This window comes from Ahaetulla prasina, chromosome 9 (genome assembly GCF_028640845.1).
Source record: "Ahaetulla prasina isolate Xishuangbanna chromosome 9, ASM2864084v1, whole genome shotgun sequence".
NCBI classification, from domain to species: Eukaryota; Metazoa; Chordata; class Lepidosauria; order Squamata; family Colubridae; genus Ahaetulla; species Ahaetulla prasina.
This window is the reverse complement of record NC_080547.1, coordinates 22470160-22489497: the sequence shown is the minus strand read 5'-3', so window position 1 is coordinate 22489497 and position 19338 is coordinate 22470160. Positions and strand designations below refer to the sequence as shown.

The 19338-nt window shown below is 43.7% G+C and overlaps 1 protein-coding gene across 1 annotated transcript in view; it reads left to right on the top strand.

Moving 5' to 3' along the window:
• ST3GAL4 (ST3 beta-galactoside alpha-2,3-sialyltransferase 4) overlaps positions 1–17480 on the top strand; it is a 190521-nt gene extending 173041 nt beyond the window's left edge. The window contains exons 10-14 of the mRNA XM_058194865.1: positions 459–554; positions 5797–5986; positions 9192–9335; positions 14528–14671; positions 15544–17480. Coding sequence (XP_058050848.1) covers positions 459–554; positions 5797–5986; positions 9192–9335; positions 14528–14671; positions 15544–15630 — 661 coding nt within the window. The 3' untranslated portion in view covers positions 15631–17480. The remainder of the gene's footprint in view (positions 1–458; positions 555–5796; positions 5987–9191; positions 9336–14527; positions 14672–15543) is intronic.
• Positions 17481–19338: the final 1858 nt, after the last annotated feature.

Genomic DNA, 19338 nt, shown 5'->3' with positions numbered 1-19338 from the left:
CCTTTGGGAGAAGGGCGGTATAGAAATTTAAATAATAAATAAATGAATGAATGAATGAATAAATAAATAAATGAATGAATGAATGAATGAATGAATGAATGAATGAATGAATGAATGAATGAATGAATGAATGAATAAATAAATAAATACTTGGTGACAGACATCCCAGTCCCAACTGCTGTCGTAACCCAAGGACTTAACTATCTAGAGCAGAGAGATCCCCAAAGTTGGCAGCTTTAAGACTTGTGGACTTCAACTCCCAGAATTCTCCAGCCAGCTATGCTGGCTGAGAATTCTGGGAGTTGAATCCACAAGTCTTAAAGCTGCCAACTTCGGGGACCTCTGATCTAGAGCTTGACCAGAGCATATTCCGCTGCACGGAACAGCGAAGGCTGTGAGTTGCGACAGTGTGGTGTCCTTGTGCGGTGCCTTAAAAGTCCTCTTTGCCTGCCTTGCAGATTGAAGTGCCGGCGGTGTGCGGTCGTTGGGAACGGTTACCGGTTGAGAAACAGCTCCATCGGAGAAGTCATCAACAAATACGATATTGTGATCAGGTACTGAGAACCAAAGGTGACTGACCTTTGTCTGGGTCATTTCCATGTCTATCCAGAGTGGCGCGGTGGCCTACAGGTGGAGCTCTCACCTGACAGTCAGGAGGCTGTGAGTTCGATCCTAGGTAGAGGCAGATGTTTCTCCCTCTGGGCACAATGAGAATATATCTGCTGAACAAAACTCCGCATTGGCGACAGGGAAGGGCATCCGGCCAGTAAACACTCAGCTCCATTCAGCTGCCCAGACTCCACAAGGGATTATGGGGTCATTAAAAGAAGATGATTTCCATGTATATCAGAGTGGGCCAGAAAATTACTCATCAGGGGGAAAAACTTAGGCCTGACCATATTAGGGCATATCTTTGGTTTCCACGTTAGAATCCCTGACGCTGTTTCTTCCAACATTCAGGTAGTCCTTGACTTACAACCATTTGTTTAGTGACTGCTTGAAGTTACAACGGCAGTGAAAAAAAGCAATACATGATTGCAGCCATCCCCAGGGTCACTTGGTCAACATTCAGATCCTGGCATATGACATGTACAGATAGTTCTCGACTTACAACAGTTCATTTAGTGACCGTTCACAGTTACAACAGCACTGAGAAAAGTGACGTATGGCTGTTTTTCACACTGACGACCGTTGCAGCCATTCATGTGATCAAAATTCGGATGCTTGGCAACTGGTTCACATTTATGACCGTTGCTGTGTCCCAAGGTCGCGTGATCCCCTTTTGCGACCTTCTGGCCAGGAATGTCAATGGGGAAGCCAGATTCACTTAACAACCGGGTTACTCACTTATCAACTGGAGTGATTCACTTAACGACTGTGGCAAGAAAGGTCGTAAAAGAAGGCAAAGCTCACTTAACAAATGTTTCACTTAGCAACATACATTTTGGGCTCAATTGTGGTCGCAAGTCGAGGTCTAAACCAGGGGTCTCCAACCTTGGCAACTTTAAGACTTGTGGACTTCAACTCCCAGAATTCCTCAGCCAGCAAAGCTGGCTGAGGATTCTGGGAGTTGAAGTCCACAAGTCTTAAAGCTGCCAACTTTGGGGACCTCTGATCTAGAGCTTGACCAGAGCATATTCCGCTGCACGGAACAGCGAAGGCTGTGAGTTCGATCCTAGGTAGAGGCAGATGTTTCTCCTCTGGGCACAATGAGAATATATCTGCTGAACAAAACTCCGCATTGGCGACAGGAAGGGCATCCGCCAGTAAACACTCAGCTCCATTCAGCTGCCCAGACTCCACAAGGGATTATGGGGTCATTAAAAGAAGATGATTTCCATGTATATCAGAGTGGGCCAGAAAATTACTCATCAGGGGGAAAAACTTAGGCCTGACCATATTAGGGCATATCTTTGGTTTCCATGTTAGAATCCCTGACGCTGTTTCTGCCAACATTCAGGTAGTCCTTGACTTACAACCATTTGTTTAGTGACTGCTTGAAGTTACAACGGCAGTGAAAAAAAGCAATACATGATTGCAGCCATCCCCAGGGTCACTTGGTCAACATTCAGATCCTGGCATATGACATGTACAGATAGTTCTCGACTTACAACAGTTCATTTAGTGACCGTTCACAGTTATAACAGCACTGAGAAAAGTGACGTATGGCTGTTTTTCACACTGACGACCGTTGCAGCCATTCATGTGATCAAAATTCGGATGCTTGGCAACTGGTTCACATTTATGACCGTTGCTGTGTCCCAAGGTCGCGTGATCCCCTTTTGCGACCTTCTGGCCAGGAATGTCAATGGGGAAGCCAGATTCACTTAACAACCGGGATACTCACTTATCAACTGGGTGATTCACTTTCACAACTGTGGCAAGAAAGGTCGTAAAAGAAGGCAAAGCCCACTTAACAGATGTTTCACTTAGCAACATACATTTTGGGCTCAATTGTGGTCGCAAGAGGTGGTCTAAACCAGGGGTCACCAACCTTGGCAACTTTAAGACTTGTGGACTTCAACTCCCAGAATTCCTCAGCCAGCATAGCTGGCTGGAGAATTCTGGGAGTTGAAGTCCACAAGTCTTAAAGCTGCCAACTTTGGGGACCTCTGATCTAGAGCTTGACCAGAGCATATTCCGCTGCACGGAACAGCGAAGGCTGTGAGTTGCGACAGTGTGGTGTCCTTGTGCGGTGCCTTAAAAGTCCTCTTTGCCTGCCTTGCAGATTGAAGTGCCGGCGGTGTGCGGTCGTTGGGAACGGTTACCGGTTGAGAAACAGCTCCATCGGAGAAGTCATCAACAAATACGATATTGTGATCAGGTACTGAGAAGCAGAGGGGACTGACGTTTGTTTGGGTCATTTCCATGTACATCCAGAGTGGCACGGTGGCCTATAGGTGGAGCTCTTGCCTGACAATCAGGCGGTGAGTTCGATCCTAGGTAGAGGCAGATGTTTCTCCCTCTGGGCACAATGAGAATATATCTGCTGAACAAAACTCCGCATTGACGACAGGGAAGGGCATCCGGCCAGTAAACACTCAGCTCCATTCAGCTGCCCAGACTCCACCCCACAAGGGATTATGGGGTCATTAAAAGAAGATGATTTCCATGTATATCAGAGTGGGCCAGAAAATTACTCATCGGGGGAAAAACTTAGGCCTGACCATATTAGGGCATATCTTTGGTTTCCATGTTAGAATCCCTGACGCTGTTTCTGCCAACATTCAGGTAGTCCTTGACTTACAACCATTTGTTTAGTGACTGCTTGAAGTTACAACGGCAGTGAAAAAAAGCAATACATGATTGCAGCCATCCCCAGGGTCACTTGGTCAACATTCAGATCCTGGCATATGACATGTACAGATAGTTCTCGACTTACAACAGTTCATTTAGTGACCGTTCACAGTTATAACAGCACTGAGAAAAGTGACGTATGGCTGTTTTTCACACTGACGACCGTTGCAGCCATTCATGTGATCAAAATTCGGATGCTTGGCAACTGGTTCACATTTATGACCGTTGCTGTGTCCCAAGGTCGCGTGATCCCCTTTTGCGACCTTCTGGCCAGGAATGTCAATGGGGAAGCCAGATTCACTTAACAACCAGGTTACTCACTTATCAACTGGAGTGATTCACTTTCACAACTGCGGCAGGAACGGTCGTAAAAGGAGGCAAAGCTCACTTAACAAATGTTTCACTTAGCAACATACATTTTGGGCTCAATTGTGGTCGTAAGTCAAGGTCTAAACCAGGGGTCTCCAACCTTGGCAACTTTAAGACTTGTGGACTTCAACTCCCAGAATTCCTCAGCCAGCAAAGCTGGCTGAGGGATTCTGGGAGTTGAAGTCCACAAGTCTTAAAGTTGCCAAGGTTGGAGACCCCCGGTCTAAACGGTTGAAGTGTTACATGATCTCCTTTTATGACCGTCTGACCAGCAAAGTCAAAGGGGATGTCAGATTCTCTTAATGACCGCATGGTTCCCTTAACAACGGCAGTGATTCACTTAACAAGTGTAAGAAAGAAACTGCAAGAATAGCCGTAAAATGGGGTGAAACTCACTCAACAGTTTTGCTTAGCCATGGAAATTTTGGGCTCAATTGTGGTCATAAGTCGAGGACTAACTCCTTTTTTAAAAAAAAAACACTGAACCAGTTCTTGAAGAAAAAACATGGTCTGTTCTTATGTTCCATGTGCCCTGCCCAGCTGACCAGTGGCCACTGCTCTTCCATCAGTTTCCTAGAATATTTCCTAGTAGCAATAGCAGTTAGACTTATATACCGCTTTACAGTGCTTTACGGCCCTCTCTAAGCAGTTTTCAGAGTCATCCTATTGCCCCCAACAATCTGGGTTCTCATTTTATTGACCTCGGAAGGATGGAAGGCTGAATAATCTTGAGCCAGTCATGATCAAACTCCTGATAATCAGCAGAGTTAGCCTGCAATACTGCATTCTAACCACTGTGCACCATGAATGGATGGATGAAAGGAAGGAAGGAAAGAAAAGGAAGGAAAGGGAAAGGAAGGGAAGGGGAGGGAGGGAGGGAGGGAGGGAGGGAGGAAGGAAGGAAGGAAGGAAGGAAGGAAGGAAGGAAGGAAGGAAGGAAGGAAGGAAGGAAAGAAGGAAGGAAGGAATAGCAATAGCACTTAGACTTATATACCACTTCCCAGTGCTTTACAGCATTTTCTAAGAGGTTTACAGAGTCAGCCTCTTGCCCTCAAAAATCTGGCTCCTCATTTTATTGATGGATGGAAGGCTGAATAATCTTGAGCCAGTCAGGATCAAACTCCTGGCAGTCAGCAGAGTTAGCCTGCAATACTGCATTCTAACCACTGTGCACCATGAATGGATGGATGAAAGGAAGGAAGGAAAGAAAAGGAAGGAAAGGGAAAGGAAGGGAAGGGGAGGGAGGGAGGGAGGAAGGAAGGAAGGAAGGAAGGAATAGCAATAGCACTTAGACTTATATATTACTTCCCAGTGCTTTACAGCATTCTCTAAGGGGTTTACAGAGTCAGCCTCTTGCCCCACAAAATCTGGCTCCTCATTTTATTGACCGCGGAAGGATGGAAGGCTGAATAATCTTGAGCCAGTCAGGATCAAACTCCTGGCAGTCAGCAGAGTTAGCCTGCAATACTGCATTCTAACCACTGTGCACCATGAATGGATGGATGAAAGGAAGGAAGGAAAGAAAAGGAAGGAAAGGGAAAGGAAGGGAAGGGAAGGGAGGGAGGGAGGGAGGGAGGAAGGAAGGAAGGAAGGAAGGAAGGAAGGAAGGAATAGCAATAGCACTTAGACTTATATACCACTTCCCAGTGCTTTACAGCATTTTCTAAGAGGTTTACAGAGTCAGCCTCTTGCCCTCAAAAATCTGGCTCCTCATTTTATTGATGGATGGAAGGCTGAATAATCTTGAGCCAGTCAGGATCAAACTCCTGGCAGTCAGCAGAGTTAGCCTGCAATACTGCATTCTAACCACTGTGCACCATGAATGGATGGATGAAAGGAAGGAAGGAAAAGGAAGGAAGGGAAAGGAAAGGAAGGGAAGGAAAGGGAGGGAGGAAGGAAGGAAGGAAGGAAGGAAGGAAGGAAGGAAGGAAGGAAGGAAGGAAGGAAGGAAGGAAGGAATAGCAATAGCACTTAGACTTATATACCTCTTCACAGTGCTTTATAGCATTCTCTAAGGGGTTTACAGAGTCAGGATATTGCCCCCAACAATCTGGGTCCTCATACATGAATCCATGCCCATACGATGACTTCCCTGTCATTGTGCATCTCGTTTCCTCTTCCTATCTCCAGGCTGAACAATGCGCCAGTCCATGGTTACGAGCGTGATGTGGGCACCAAAACCACCATGCGTCTTTTCTACCCCGAGTCAGCACACTTCAATCCTCAGACGGACAACAACCCGAACACGTTGCTGGTGTTAGTGGCATTCAAACCCATGGATTTTATGTGGATGGAGACAATTCTCCATGACAAGAAGAGAGTAAGCGGTTAGCCTTTCTTGGTTGTGTTTAATTGTGGGAAAGGATCCACTTGCCCAGGAAAACACAAATACACTGATCCGGAAGCTCTTTTCTTCCAACCTCCAAAGCAGAGTGGTGTGCTATAAATACTGATTTGTTTGTGGGGTTGAACGTGGGACCCCCGATTTTGGTCTCGCGTAACCAAGCTCATTCGCTAGATTTGGACGAGATCTATTTTCTTTATCTAATTTCTTTGCTCATCGATCAGAATCAGAATAGAGCTGGAAGGGACCTTGGAGTAGGGTCCAGCTCCCTACTCAAGTTGGAGACCCTATATCATTTTCGACAAGTGACTATCCAGTCTCTTCTTCAAAACCTCCAGTGATGGAGCACCCGCAACTTCTGGTGGCAAGCTGTTCCACTGGTTAATTTTCCTCACTGTTAGGAAGTGTCTCCTCAATTCCAGGTTGCTTCTTGCCTTGATTAGTTTCCATCCATGGTTAGAATGGTAGAAACAACATTGCTTCACTAACCCCTTGTGGGATTTTTTTTTAATTTGCATTTATATCCCGCCCTTCTCCGAAGACTCAGGGCGGCTTACACTATGTTAGCAATAGTCTTCTATTTGTATATTTATATACAAAGTCAACTTATTGCCCCCAACAATCTGGGTCCTCATTTTACCTACCTTATAAAGACTGGAGAAGGCAGAAGGAATAACCCTGAGGAACAGGAAGAAGAGCTGCCAAATAAAGATAATTGTCAAATAAAAAAAAATCTTGAATCCAAGACAGAAAGGAAATTAGAGAATGCTTTCAGATAAGACCTACCCTGCTTTTCATCAAGATAGAGGTTGTCCTCAATTTACGACTGGTTGCTTAGTGACCATTTGAAGCAGCGGTGAAATGCTCCCGGTTCAGATGGGATCGCCTGATCTGGTAGTGATAGTGGCAGGTGGTTCGGAGAATCCCTGCCCCCTCCATGCCCAGCTGAGCCGCGCGATCATCAGCGTTTTTTTTTTACTTTTAAAAGCATTTTTTATTCACCCGAAAAAATGCTTTTAAAAGTTAAAAAAAAGCCTCTGATGATCGCACGGCTCAGCTGGGATCGTCAGAACTCTTTAAAAGCATTTTTTTACAACCTCTGCGGCCAACAAGGTTGTAAAAGAAATGCTTTTAAGAGGTTCTGGTGATCAGGCAACTCAGCTGGGATCGTCAGAACCCTTTAAAAGCTTTTTTTCCTCTGGTGATCCCATCTGAGTTGCTTGATCATCACGGGCTTTCAAAAGCATTTTTTTACAACCTCCTTGGCCGAAGAGGTTGTAGAAAAAATGCTTTTAAAAGTAAAAAAAAAAAGTTGGCCACACCCACCCAGTCACATTAACCTCCCCCCACCAAGCCATGCCCACAGAACCGCTAGTAACAAATTTTACATTTCACCCCTGATTTGAAGTTACAAGAGGCCTCCCTGGAGCTCCTTACAACCTGGTTCTGAAGTTCCGGCAGCTGCCTCTCCCCCCACGGTTACATGATTGAATGTCAAACACTTGTAGGCTGGTCCATATTTACTACATCTTGCAGAATCCTCTGGTCACATGACTGCATTTTATGAAGTTTTTGTCCCAAAAAAACAAACAAACCCTTGCATTTTCTTCCAATTTTCAGCAAAACCGGCTCACAGCCAGAGATGGAATTCAGCTGGTTTGGACTGGTTTGCGCGCACTCACATTTTCAGTGCGCGGCGAACCGTTTTTAAAATTATGTGAAATCCTCCTCTGCCCATAGCTCACTTAATGACTTTGGCGTTCCCTTAAATCTCTGGCTGTAAGAAAGGTAGGTAAAACCAGGTCGGCCATGGGGTGACCTGTTTTATAACTGTCACAACTTATGACCGTGATGGACAGACTTCATCGAGAACTACCGGTAAAGAGAAGTAAGGGAGAGGTATATGCTAAGTTGCAAATCCTATTTCTATATAATAAAAGTAATTTTAGCTTGTGTGTTTTTGGTTTCTTGTTTGGTCCACCTTTGTTGTGACCCAGGCCCAAGTAGGTAGTAATAAACTTAGTCTGTGGAAAAATAAACTTTATTCGAACAGCTGAGAATTACTTCATTCCCAGCGTTGTTCAACTCAAAGTAAAACACAAATTCTTCAGTTATCTCACAAACCTCAGTCCAATTAGGCAAACTGCCAAAGACCCTTCCTGGCAAACGTCCAGAAGCCACAAAAACAAAAATGTACACAAAGCAGAGGACGAAGCAGAAGAGGCAGCTACAACATTGTTTTCCGGCAAAGGTGGTCTGCTTTAAGCCTTATGGGAGGGGCCAATCATCTCTTGGCCCTACTCCTGAGTTGTCCTTTCTGCTTGAGCTGCTCTTGCCTTCTGGCAGCTCTTCTCATGTGTGCATTAGGAACAGGCTCCTCCTGTTCCTCTGCCTCACTACTATCAGTCTCTGGAGGCTCTGGAGTCCGCACCTCACTTCCCAATGGCCCTGGCCTCACCTCAGCCTCATCGCTATCCGATTCCGTTGCCAGCTCCGTAGGCTGCTGACGGACCACAACAACCTTGGAGGGTTAACACAACGTCACAACACCAGTCAGTAGAATGTTCACTCGGTGGTGTTTTGAGCAATTTTAATGCCGAACAGTAAGAAACTGCACAGAATATCAGAAACCAAACAGGGGAGATCAAATGTCCAAATGAAACACCAAAACGCTTCTCCTAAAATTGGAGAAGCACAGGTAGTCTTCAACTTACAGGAGTTCGCTTAGTGACCATACGAAGTTATAACAGCACTGAAAAAAGTGACTTATGACCATTTTTCACACATATGACCGCTGCATCATCCCCATGGTCACGTGATCTACATTTGGATGCTTAACAACTGACTCACGTTTAATGACGGTTGCAGTGCCCTGGGGTATGGGGAAGCCAGATTCGCTGAACAACCGTGTTACTAATTTAAGAGCTGCAGTGATTCACTGAACAAACGTGGCAAGAAAAGTCATAAAACAGGACAAAACACGCTTAACAAATAAGTTTCACTTTAGCAGCATAAATGTTGGGCTCAATTGTGGTCATAAATTGAGGACTGCCTACCGACTTTTCGGCATTACTTTTCTTTTTTCCTCTCTATTTAACCAGGTTAGACTTTTTATGCTTTGATGTTGCATCTGAAAATAAAGCATGTGTGACTAATTTCCCTGTGTCTGCTTTGTCTCCAGATTCGGAAGGGTTTCTGGAAACAGCCTCCCATAATTTGGAATGCAAATCCTAAGCAAGTACGAATTCTGAACCCATATTTCATGGAGGTTGCAGCTGCTAAAGTGCTTAAGCTTCCAATGAAACACTTGTGGAAGCTTAAAGAGGTAAGAGAGATAAGCACATGTATGTGTGTGGGTAGGAAAGAGAGAGAAGAGAGAGAGAGAGAGAATTAGAGGTATGAGTATGCAACGAAGGGATGAATTATTTGAATACGTGATTTGAAGCCAACAGTCTTTTTCTCACTTTTGGATATTCTTAAAATTGAGATCCCAAAAGTGTTTTTTTTCCCCAAAGGGCAACTAGACTTTGTTTTTTTCCCCCCCATAGACACTTAAAACTGGGAATATCTCAAAGTTGTGAAACTACAGATAATCCTTGACTTATGACCATAATTGAGCCCTGATTTATAATCATAAGTCATGGCAGTTCTAAATTGAGTTATCATGTAACTGGACCAGATTTTTTTGATCTCTCTTTGGAGGGCTTGTTGAAGCGAAGGATTTTTGTTGTTGTTGCTAAAGGAAATGTGGCCGTCATAAAGCAAGTTTGATGGTTAAGTGAATCCATTTTCCCTGGTGGTGGTGTTTTTTGGTTTGTTTTGCCCGAAACCAGAAGTAAACACCGTAATCGTAAAAAGAACTAATTGCAAATTGTGATCATCTGATAGTAGCAAACTGTAAATGGCTGTAAAGATGAGCCAGTTGCCAATCACATGACCGCCGTGTGGGTGTGTGCAGCTGACATAACTTTAAAAATAGCTCGTAAGTAGCTCTGGGGTGGGCTGTTGTAACTTTGAACAATAATTAAGAAGCCAGTCGTAAGTCAAGGACTACCTGTGTTGCATTTTTTAAATCATCTGGATAGTTTGGGTTCACATATCTTCCTGACATAGATGACTTTTGATTGAATTTCAAGGGTCTTCACAACTTCACACTAGCAGTAGAAAGGAGTAGCAGATTAGTTCAGGATAGCAATTTGTTGTTGTTAGTTGCGAAGTCATGTCCGACCCATTGCAACCCCATGGACAATGTTCCTCCAGGTCTTCCTGTCCTCTGCCATCCCCCGGAGTTCATTTAAGCTCATGCTGACTGCTTCAGTGACTCCATCCAGCCACCTCATTCTTTGTCGCCCCGTTCTTTTCTTGCCCTCCATCTTTCCCAGCATTAGGCTCTTCTCCAGTGAATCCTTCCTTCTCATTAGGTGGCCAAAGTATTTGAGTTTCCTCTTCAGGATCTGGCCTTCTTAAGAGCAGTCAGGGTTGATCTCCTCTAGAACTGACTTGTTTGTTCACCTTGCAGTCCAAGGGACTCGCAGGAATCTTCTCCAGCACCAGAGTTCAAAGGCCTCGATTCTTTGGCACTTGGCCTTCCTTATGGACCAACTTTCATAGCCATACATTGCAACTGGGAAAACCAGAGCCTTGACTATACGAACTTTTGTTGGCAGGGTGATGTCTCTGCTTTTTAGTACGCTGTCTAGATTTGCCATAGCTTTCCTCCCCAGGAGCAAGCGTCTTTTAATTTCTTGGCTGCAGTCCCCATCTGCGGTGATCTTGGAGCCCAAGATAACAATATCACCCTGATATTGATACAAAGATAGCAATAGTACCCTGTATATGTGCAATCCTTCCGCATGCATGTGGCTAGCTTGGATTAAGCTCTCTTCCATAAAGTGCTCATTCTCTTTGATTGTAGGTCCAGCAGTCAGGAAAGGGTTAACGCTTTCTGATGTCTGAGGACTGAGTCTGCAAGCTGTTAAGCTCCCCCTCTTCCTCTTGCTTCCCAGCTTTCAGACTCTAGTCTGATTTGGACAAGACATCCTTTGCTGAGCTGCTGGCAAAATTTAGGATTTCGTACTTTATTGCTCCCATTTCAGCTTGGTTGAGCTTCCAGTGTGAGGGGCATTTCTGCCCAACCTCGCTGAGGGCCCTTAATGGGCATTTAGCGCAAAGGGCTCCCTGTCATCGGTTGAGCCTCTGTTCCAGCGTGAAAGGCTCACGCCTTCCGCTTTTAACGGAATTGCAGGGTCCCTCAAGGAACCAGCTCAGACCCTTCTAGACTTTACATCTCCACAGGAAGGTCTAGGCTTTGAGAAGGAGGAAAAGTCCACTACCCATCACCCTTTGAAAAAGCATCCTTTGGGACAAGTCTTCCAAAGCTGGTACTTCGATATGTTTGAACCATCACATATTCCTTAAAAAAGAATTTCCGATTTGGTTCATCCTTATTTGACAAGAAAACCTTGGTCTTTTTTTTTTTTTTTTTTTTGGTTTACATTTATATCCCGCCCTTCTCCGAAGACTCAGGGCGGCTTACAGTATATAAGGCAATAGTCTCATCCTATTTGTATATATATATATATATATATATATATATATATATATATATATATATATATATATATATATATATATATATATATATATATATATATATATATATATATATATATATTTTACAAAGTCAACTTATTGCCCCCCCAACAATCTGGGTCCTCATTTTACCTACCTTATAAAGGATGGAAGGCTGAGTCAACCTTGGGCCGGGCTTGAACCTGCAATAATTGCAGGCTCTGTGTTCTAATAACAGGCTTCTTAATGGCCTGAGCTATCCCGGCCCATTGCTTTTGGGCGCAATCTTTTTTGTTTTTTTGTTTTCCCCTCAGGCTGGCAGTTTCTAGATCGCAAAGGCTTTTATTCCGGATAGGTTTGCCAAGCTGTGGTTATTCCCCTTTATCACCTGCTTGAAAATATTGGGATTACTTCCTCCTCCCAATTCGTCATTTTGTTATTTTTTCATGAATGTGACTCTCTGTCAGAAAATGTCCATGATTAGAAGGGAGGAGTGGAGAAGGAGGAGAGGAAGTAATAAAGTGAAGGAGATGAAGGATGGGAAAGTAGTAGAGGGTAGAGAGGGAGGTTGTGAAGAAAGGAAGTGGCAATCGGGCAGGCCTGAATTAGTAATAAATAAAAATTAATGATTAATGATGGATAATAGTTTGTACATAAATATGATGTTAGAAAATGGAAATAAAAATTATTTTAAAAAAAAGAAAAAAAAAGAAAATGTCCATGATTGAAGCTTAAACGTTTACGAGGAACGTTACATAACAACTGTACATTGTCTTCAAGATTCTGTAACTGCACTGTGAAAAGAGATGTTGATAATCCATCTATTCATTTCATTTTTAAAAACAAAAACAAATGAGTAACCTGTAATGTTTTTATAGAAGTTACTTCCTGATTAAAAAAACGAGAAATATCTTTTTGAGAATAAAGTAAGCCTTAAGTAAAACATTTCAAGGCCAAGCTGTAGACTTTTCATGCCATGCCTAGTCATTTCTCCTATAAATAACAGAAACAAGATGATATTAAGCTAAGCAAATAACTAATTTGGGTTAGGTTACAATGATCAGCTTTTCTTTATCCAAAGAGATTCAGGGAGATTAACATCTCTGTTTAGCTGCAAGATTTACTGGACAGTCTTGTATTAGTCACCCTCTCTCACGCTACCTCCCAAGATTGATCTGAAAATAAAAAGCCGGATATTGTGATAAATATTGACCATTGCCCTTTAAAATTTATTTAAAATTATAAATAAATAAAAAAGGACAGGTAATGAATTGAAGGCTTCTTTATGCATGTTTCTAATTAAACAATTTTGTCATTCACTGGACAATTTAACTGGGGTTACTACCACAACTACTCCATTCCAGAAGCCTTATTCATATATTTGTTGACAAAATGTAAAGTTTTGATCAAGATGACATTTTTCTTTTATGAATCTGATTGACCTAAGGCTCTACCTTATATGAGCTGCAGTGGCACAGTGGTTAGAGTGCAGTACTGCAGGCTACTTCTGCTGCCTGCTGGCTGCCTGCAATTTCAATTCTCACCAGGCTCAAGGTTGACTCACCCTTCCCTCCTTCTGAGGTGGGTAAAATGAGGACCCAGATTTTTTGGGGGCAAGAGGCTGACTTTGTAAACTGCTTAGAGAGGGCTGTAAAGCACTGTGAAGAGGTATATAGGTCTAAATGCTATTGCTATCTGTTGATAGAACCATGTGGAGCTAATGCAGGTGCTCTTCAGCTTACAGCCATAATTGAGTCTAAAATTTCTGTTGTGATGACCCAGGGCGTGGCACGAAGGCAACACAGCCAGAGAACCAGTATGAGTCCTTTTATTGGCACCAACTCTGCCCCCAACGTCCTTTTTATGGCCTGCAAACCTGCAGATACTCCAGTCCCAATGCTGTAAACAGAATGACTGCAATCAATCACTCCAGCGGGGCAAGATAATGAGTCCCAAACAGGAAGAATAATCCCAGCAAGACAAGATAGGCACACAGTAGCACGGCAGTAATTCAAACAGTCAGGAGGGAATACCAGGAGTGCAGGCCACAACTCTCAACACCAAATTAATTTAGCGTTTGTTCCCGACAAATGCCCCTCGCAACTGACTCTCCTTTAAACTCCATCCCCAGGTGTGCCTTTGAACGGAATTGGGGCCCTTTCCTTCCTCGTAAGCCACGCAACCAGTGGTGGGATTCAAATAATTTAAGAACTGCTTCTCTGCCCTAATGATTTATTCCAACAACCAGTTTGCCAAACTGCTCAGAAGGTTTAACGACCGGTTCTCCCAAAGTGGTACGAACTGGCTGAATCCCACCACTGCACGCAACCTATGTTGCTCTCTTGGTGGGTCTTGGGGTGGGCCTTGGTCTTCGTCTGAATCCCCTCTCCCTTGTTCTGCCTTTCCCCTGCTCTGCCCAGCCTGACTTTGCCCTTCCCCAGTTTCCTCCACAGCCAACGGAGCTACTCTCTCGCTCTCTGTCAGCTGTTCGTCTTCCGTCTCAGATTCAGACTTCGACGGGGGCATGACACTGAGTGAGACATTTGTTAAATGAGCTTTGGCCCATTTTACCACCTTTCTTGTTGTTCAACGGTTAAATGAATCACTGCAGTTGTTAAGTTAGTAACATGGTCATTAAGTGAATTGGGCTTTGCTTATTCAGAAGGTCGCAAAAGGGGATCATGTGACCCCAGGACACTGCAAATTGTCATAAATATGAGTCAGTTGCCAAGCATCTGAATTTGGATCGTTTGCCCATGGGAATGCTGCAACAAGTCGGCCATAAGTGTGAAAAACACTTTTTTTCAGTGCTGTTGTAACTTTGAACGGTCACTAAGTGAACTGCTGTAAGTCGAGGACTACCCATGGATCATTTGTTCTAAAGTCTTAAGCGAAGCCAGACTGCCATGTATGGAAGTCTCAATTCTCACATGTCTTTTACTCTAGAAACCAACGACAGGGTTAGTGGCTATCACTCTTGCCTTGCACTTTTGCGATGTGGTGGATATCGCTGGCTTTGGATACCCCAGCTCAGACGACAAGAAGCAGAGTATTCACTACTACGAGCATATTACGGTGAAATCTATGGCTGTGAGTAACCTCACCTCTTCTCTTCTAATGAAGATAGGGGAACTATTCATACCGAAACAGTTCAGGTCTCATATCTCCGTTTAATAGATCAAGGGAACAATTAGCTCTTTGTCCACATACATAGTTCCTTTGCGTGAGATGACCAACGTAGTGTCAATCCCAGTTTAACGGAACAGAGAAACTATATGTAGCAGCTTTAGAATGTGCCAATAATGTAAATCCATTTTTTTAAAAACAAAACAAAAGTGGGCTGCCTTTTTTGAAGTTTGCTAACCATAGGGTTCCATAGTGGGTAAGTCTGAATGCCAGAGTTAACTGACGATGCTCTGGTTTACCGTATTTTTTGGAATATAAGACACACCTTAGTTTTTGGGGAGGAAAATAAGAAAAAAGCTGATTGGCGGGTGGATCGGCCTCCCGGAATACCCCCCAATCAGCTGTTCCCAGAGGTGAATTTTAGCAACAGGTTCCTTGGTTGTGAGCTCTGTGCCTTGCTTTTTTTTTTTCTGCCTCTGAAACTTCTGAAACTCTGTTTCAGAAAAAACTTTTTTTTTCTGCCTCTGAAAGCCTCCGAAACAGCTTCAGAAAAAAAGCCTCTGAAACTCTTCTTTGAGGGCTTCTTTTCTGAAGCTTCGTTTCTGATGATTTTTTTTTTTCCAGCCTCTGAAACCTCCCTTTGAGAAGCTGGGCGGGGCTACATTTGGAGAATAAGATGCACCCAGATTTTCACTATCTTTTTTTTTGGGGGGGGAAAGGTGCATCTTATACTCTGAAAAATACGGTATACGTTAGTATGAAACATGGGGGGGAGGGGAGGGAACACTCCAGACTGCTGTTTTTACTAATAGATTTTCTCTTATTTTGCTCCATAGTCTTCAGGGCACAATGTCTCCCACGAGGCATTAGCAATAAAACAGATGCTTGAATTGGGACTCGTCAAGAACCTCACCTACTTCTGATATAAGATGGGACAGCCTTTTATGTTCACCTCGAGCTGGGCTTCGTGCCAGCAGGACAAAGCCCTTTTGTGGCCGGCCCTTTCTAACATATTGCCGTCCCTTCCATTCCAACGCTGACTGGTGCAGAGGCCTTGCAGTTCCCTGCAAATGGGGATCAGGCTGGATGGAAGCGTATGGCTTCTAAACGTGTTGGCAGCTAGGGGTAGAAGCAGTCCTGTAGAGAACCTGGGTGTGACACCATCAATTGGAAGCAGGTGTCTTTCTTCCTTATGGGGCACTGCCCTCTACAGAATCTTCTCCGCTTGGGCGGTTGCAGAATTTCCTTTGGCATCCAACCGAGAGATTCCTGCGTTCACCAGAGGCACCTTCGGAAGGTCAAAGCTAGATTGCTGTTGATGGGCCTCAAAGAAGATAACCAACACGGTTTCCCACGGTGATAAAAGTAATCGTCCCATAAAGTGGTTTCATTAATCATTTCTCCCCGTCCTCTGCAAACCGGTAGATGGGTGGTTGTTTGTTATTTTATTTATCGTATTGGATGTTACCCAATGGGCAAGAGGCAACTGAATGAAGGATTGTTAGCTGTCTGCCACCCTGTTTCCCCGTTTAGATGAAGACGAGACGTAGTACGTTGGTTCAAGTCCCTGGTCAATTCATTTGTTAAAGATGCCCAGGAAAACACGATTAAGGAACGGTAGAGGAGATAGTGAAGTTTATTCCTTTCCCATCTGATTGGTTGGTTTTAGAGACTACGACGGAAAGGAGAATACCCAACAGTATTTGCTGGTAGTTTTTATACCTAAAACAGTAGAGTTGAATGGATGTTTATTTTTTATTTTTTAATTTTTTTTTCTGGGCAAAAGAGGTGGAAAAGAAATCCTTCTGTGAAGGACACCCTTATGCCCGAGTAGCGCATTTCTGATCTTAAATGTATGGAGTAGATTTCTTTCCTTCCCATCAAGTGGGGTGGGGGGGGATGACAACCAGAATCGACCGACAATGCAAAAAACAACAACAACCCAAGAGCTATCCTGGCCAAAGTTAAGCAGGAAAGGAAGGGCAAGAAAGGTAAGAGAAGAAGAATAGATCCGTATGTCCGTACGGAAACGGAAATGGGCAGAAATCCGAAGCTGCACAGCACTTTTTGCCTGTCTGTTCCATGGTTAGGAAGGGGGACGGAGTTGTCGTACAGGACAAAGGTGAATCTCAGGGGCCTAAAAGGGTCGTTTTGAAGTACGTTTGCCTTTTCATAGAGGCAGGGGAGGACAAGGGGGGCGGGGCGGGATGTCCAGACATTTCAGATGTACCAGTCTGGTTAGGATTTGGGTGTATTCTCTTCTTCCCCTTTAATCTCCAACGTGGTGGGGTCAAAGTGTATTATTTAAAGCTGATATATTAAGTGCACTTGTCCGATTGAACATTGGAAACCTGGCAGTCTTCTGTTTCTCCCTCGAGAGGGAACCGACCACGTCAAGGTGCAAGACCACGAGATCAACTCGCCCTATACCACCTCCGTGTATTTGTGCAGCCAAACGTGCCTTAGCCATCTTCGCAAGTGCCCGGCTTTTTTTGAGGGGGGCCCCGCTGGCGATGCAAACTCCAGCGGCTGAGGCCCATCGGATCCATTGCCAAGAAGATGGATTGCTCCGAAGGACTGCCCGTGGACTTGACAGCTGAGATAGATTTCCAGATTCTTCCTTGGAAATCCGGGAGGAAGGAGGGATTGCTTATTAAATGGCGATTCTGGGGAGGGGGAGGGGTTGAATCCCACAAAGGAGTGTTGGAAGTGTCTTTCCTGGCCAAGTGATACAGCAGTGTTAAGTAATTTAATAAATTTAATTTAAAACAGCCCTTTATGAAGTGTGTTCATTTGTTACATTTATATTATATAGGACTAGGGGGGGTGACATGACAGCAGTCTTCCAATATTTGAGGGGCTTCCATAGGGAAGACCTATTCTCTAAAGCAGGGGTCTCCAACCTTGGTCCCTTTAAGACTTGTGGACTTCAACTCCCAGAGTCCCTCAGCCAGCAAAGCTGGCTGAGGAACTCTGGGAGTTGAAGTCCACAAGTCTTAAAGGGACCAAGGTTGAAGACCTCTGCTCTAAAGCACCTGAAGACCGGACAAGAGGTAATGGATGGAAGCTTATCAAAGAAATCCAACCTAGTGATAAATTTCTCCAGGAGAAATTTCCTGATAGTGAGAACCATCAATCATTACAATGGCTTGCCTCCTGAAGTTGTGGGCGCTCCCTCATTGGAAGGTTTAAAGAAGAGATTGGACATACATTTTTATTTCCCAGAATGGTACAGTAGCGGCCAAAATTGTAGAAACCTTTTGGGAAAAGTGTATTTTCTAAAACTAACTAATAACACCACTTTTGGTTGGTGGGAGGGAGTAATATCATAAAATTATATATCAATAGAAAGATAATTTAACCAAGAATGTAATGCAGTAACTATTAGAATAGCAGTTATAGTATAAAGGAAGAAAAGTGAAATACGTAGAAAAAAATGAGATATACAAAAATTATCACATCAGTTAATACTTAGTTGGGTAACCTTTAGCATGAATTATAGCCTTACAACACCTTCCCATGGAGTGAACCAAGTCTTTTAGTTCTGCAGCTGTTATCATGTGAAGCCAAGATTGAATGATTGCTTCTATTAACTGGGTTTTATTGCTGGGTCTCTTCTGACTAACAAGTTTCTTTAGTCGGCTCCATAGACTTTCAATTGGGTTAAGGTCTGGGCTACTCCCAGGCCATTCCAGCAGTGGAATAGGATTCTCTTGAAACTCCCTCAAAAAGTGGTGTTATTAGCCATCCAACCTCAAAAATACACTTTCCCCAAAAGGTTTCCACAATTTTGGCCACTATTGTATAGTGTCTCCTGCCAGGGATTGGACTAGAAGACCTCCAAGGTCCATTCCAACTCTGTTAATACTGTTATTGTGCCTTTCCTTCAGGAGAAAAAGGTAGCATGCATACAGTTGTAATGGACAACAGGAATAACCTGTTGAACAGGAGGAAGACGATAATCAGATAAACTGAATTTGAATCAGAATGTAACCTGAAAAAGCCTCAGACAAGACCCTCCCTAGATCTGACAAAGATAAAGGGGAGGGAGTGGGGAGAAACACATTTGGGTTTGAAAGATTCTGTTACTATAACCTTATAATAAAAGTAGTATTGGCAGGTGGTTTCCCAGCCTGGTCGGTCTTGAAGGCTGACAAGAACTCAATTTATTTATATATGGACGTATATCTGCAAAATAAGATATTTATTGCCCTATGAAATTTTCCTTCTGTTTTTTTTTCTTTTCTTATAAAAGCATTTTTTCTTCGGCTGAAAAAATGCTTTTAAAAGTTAAAAAAAAAAAGCCTCTGATGATCGCGCGGCTCATCTGGGATCGTCAGAAGCCTTTAAAAGCTTTTAAAAAGTTCCTCTGGCGATCCCAGCTGAGTTGCCTGATCATCACAGGCTTTTAAAAGCATTTTTACGACCTCCGGCCACGCCCACCCAGTCACATTACCACCACCACCACCAAACCAAGCGCACAGAACCGGTAGTAACAAATTTTATATTTCACCCCTGCCTAAGTGGACTTCAACTCCCAGAATTCCCCAGCTAGCTTTGTTGCGGGGCAATTCTAAGATTTGAAATCCACCCATCTTAAAGATGCCAATGCTGAGAAATGGTTCTGTGGG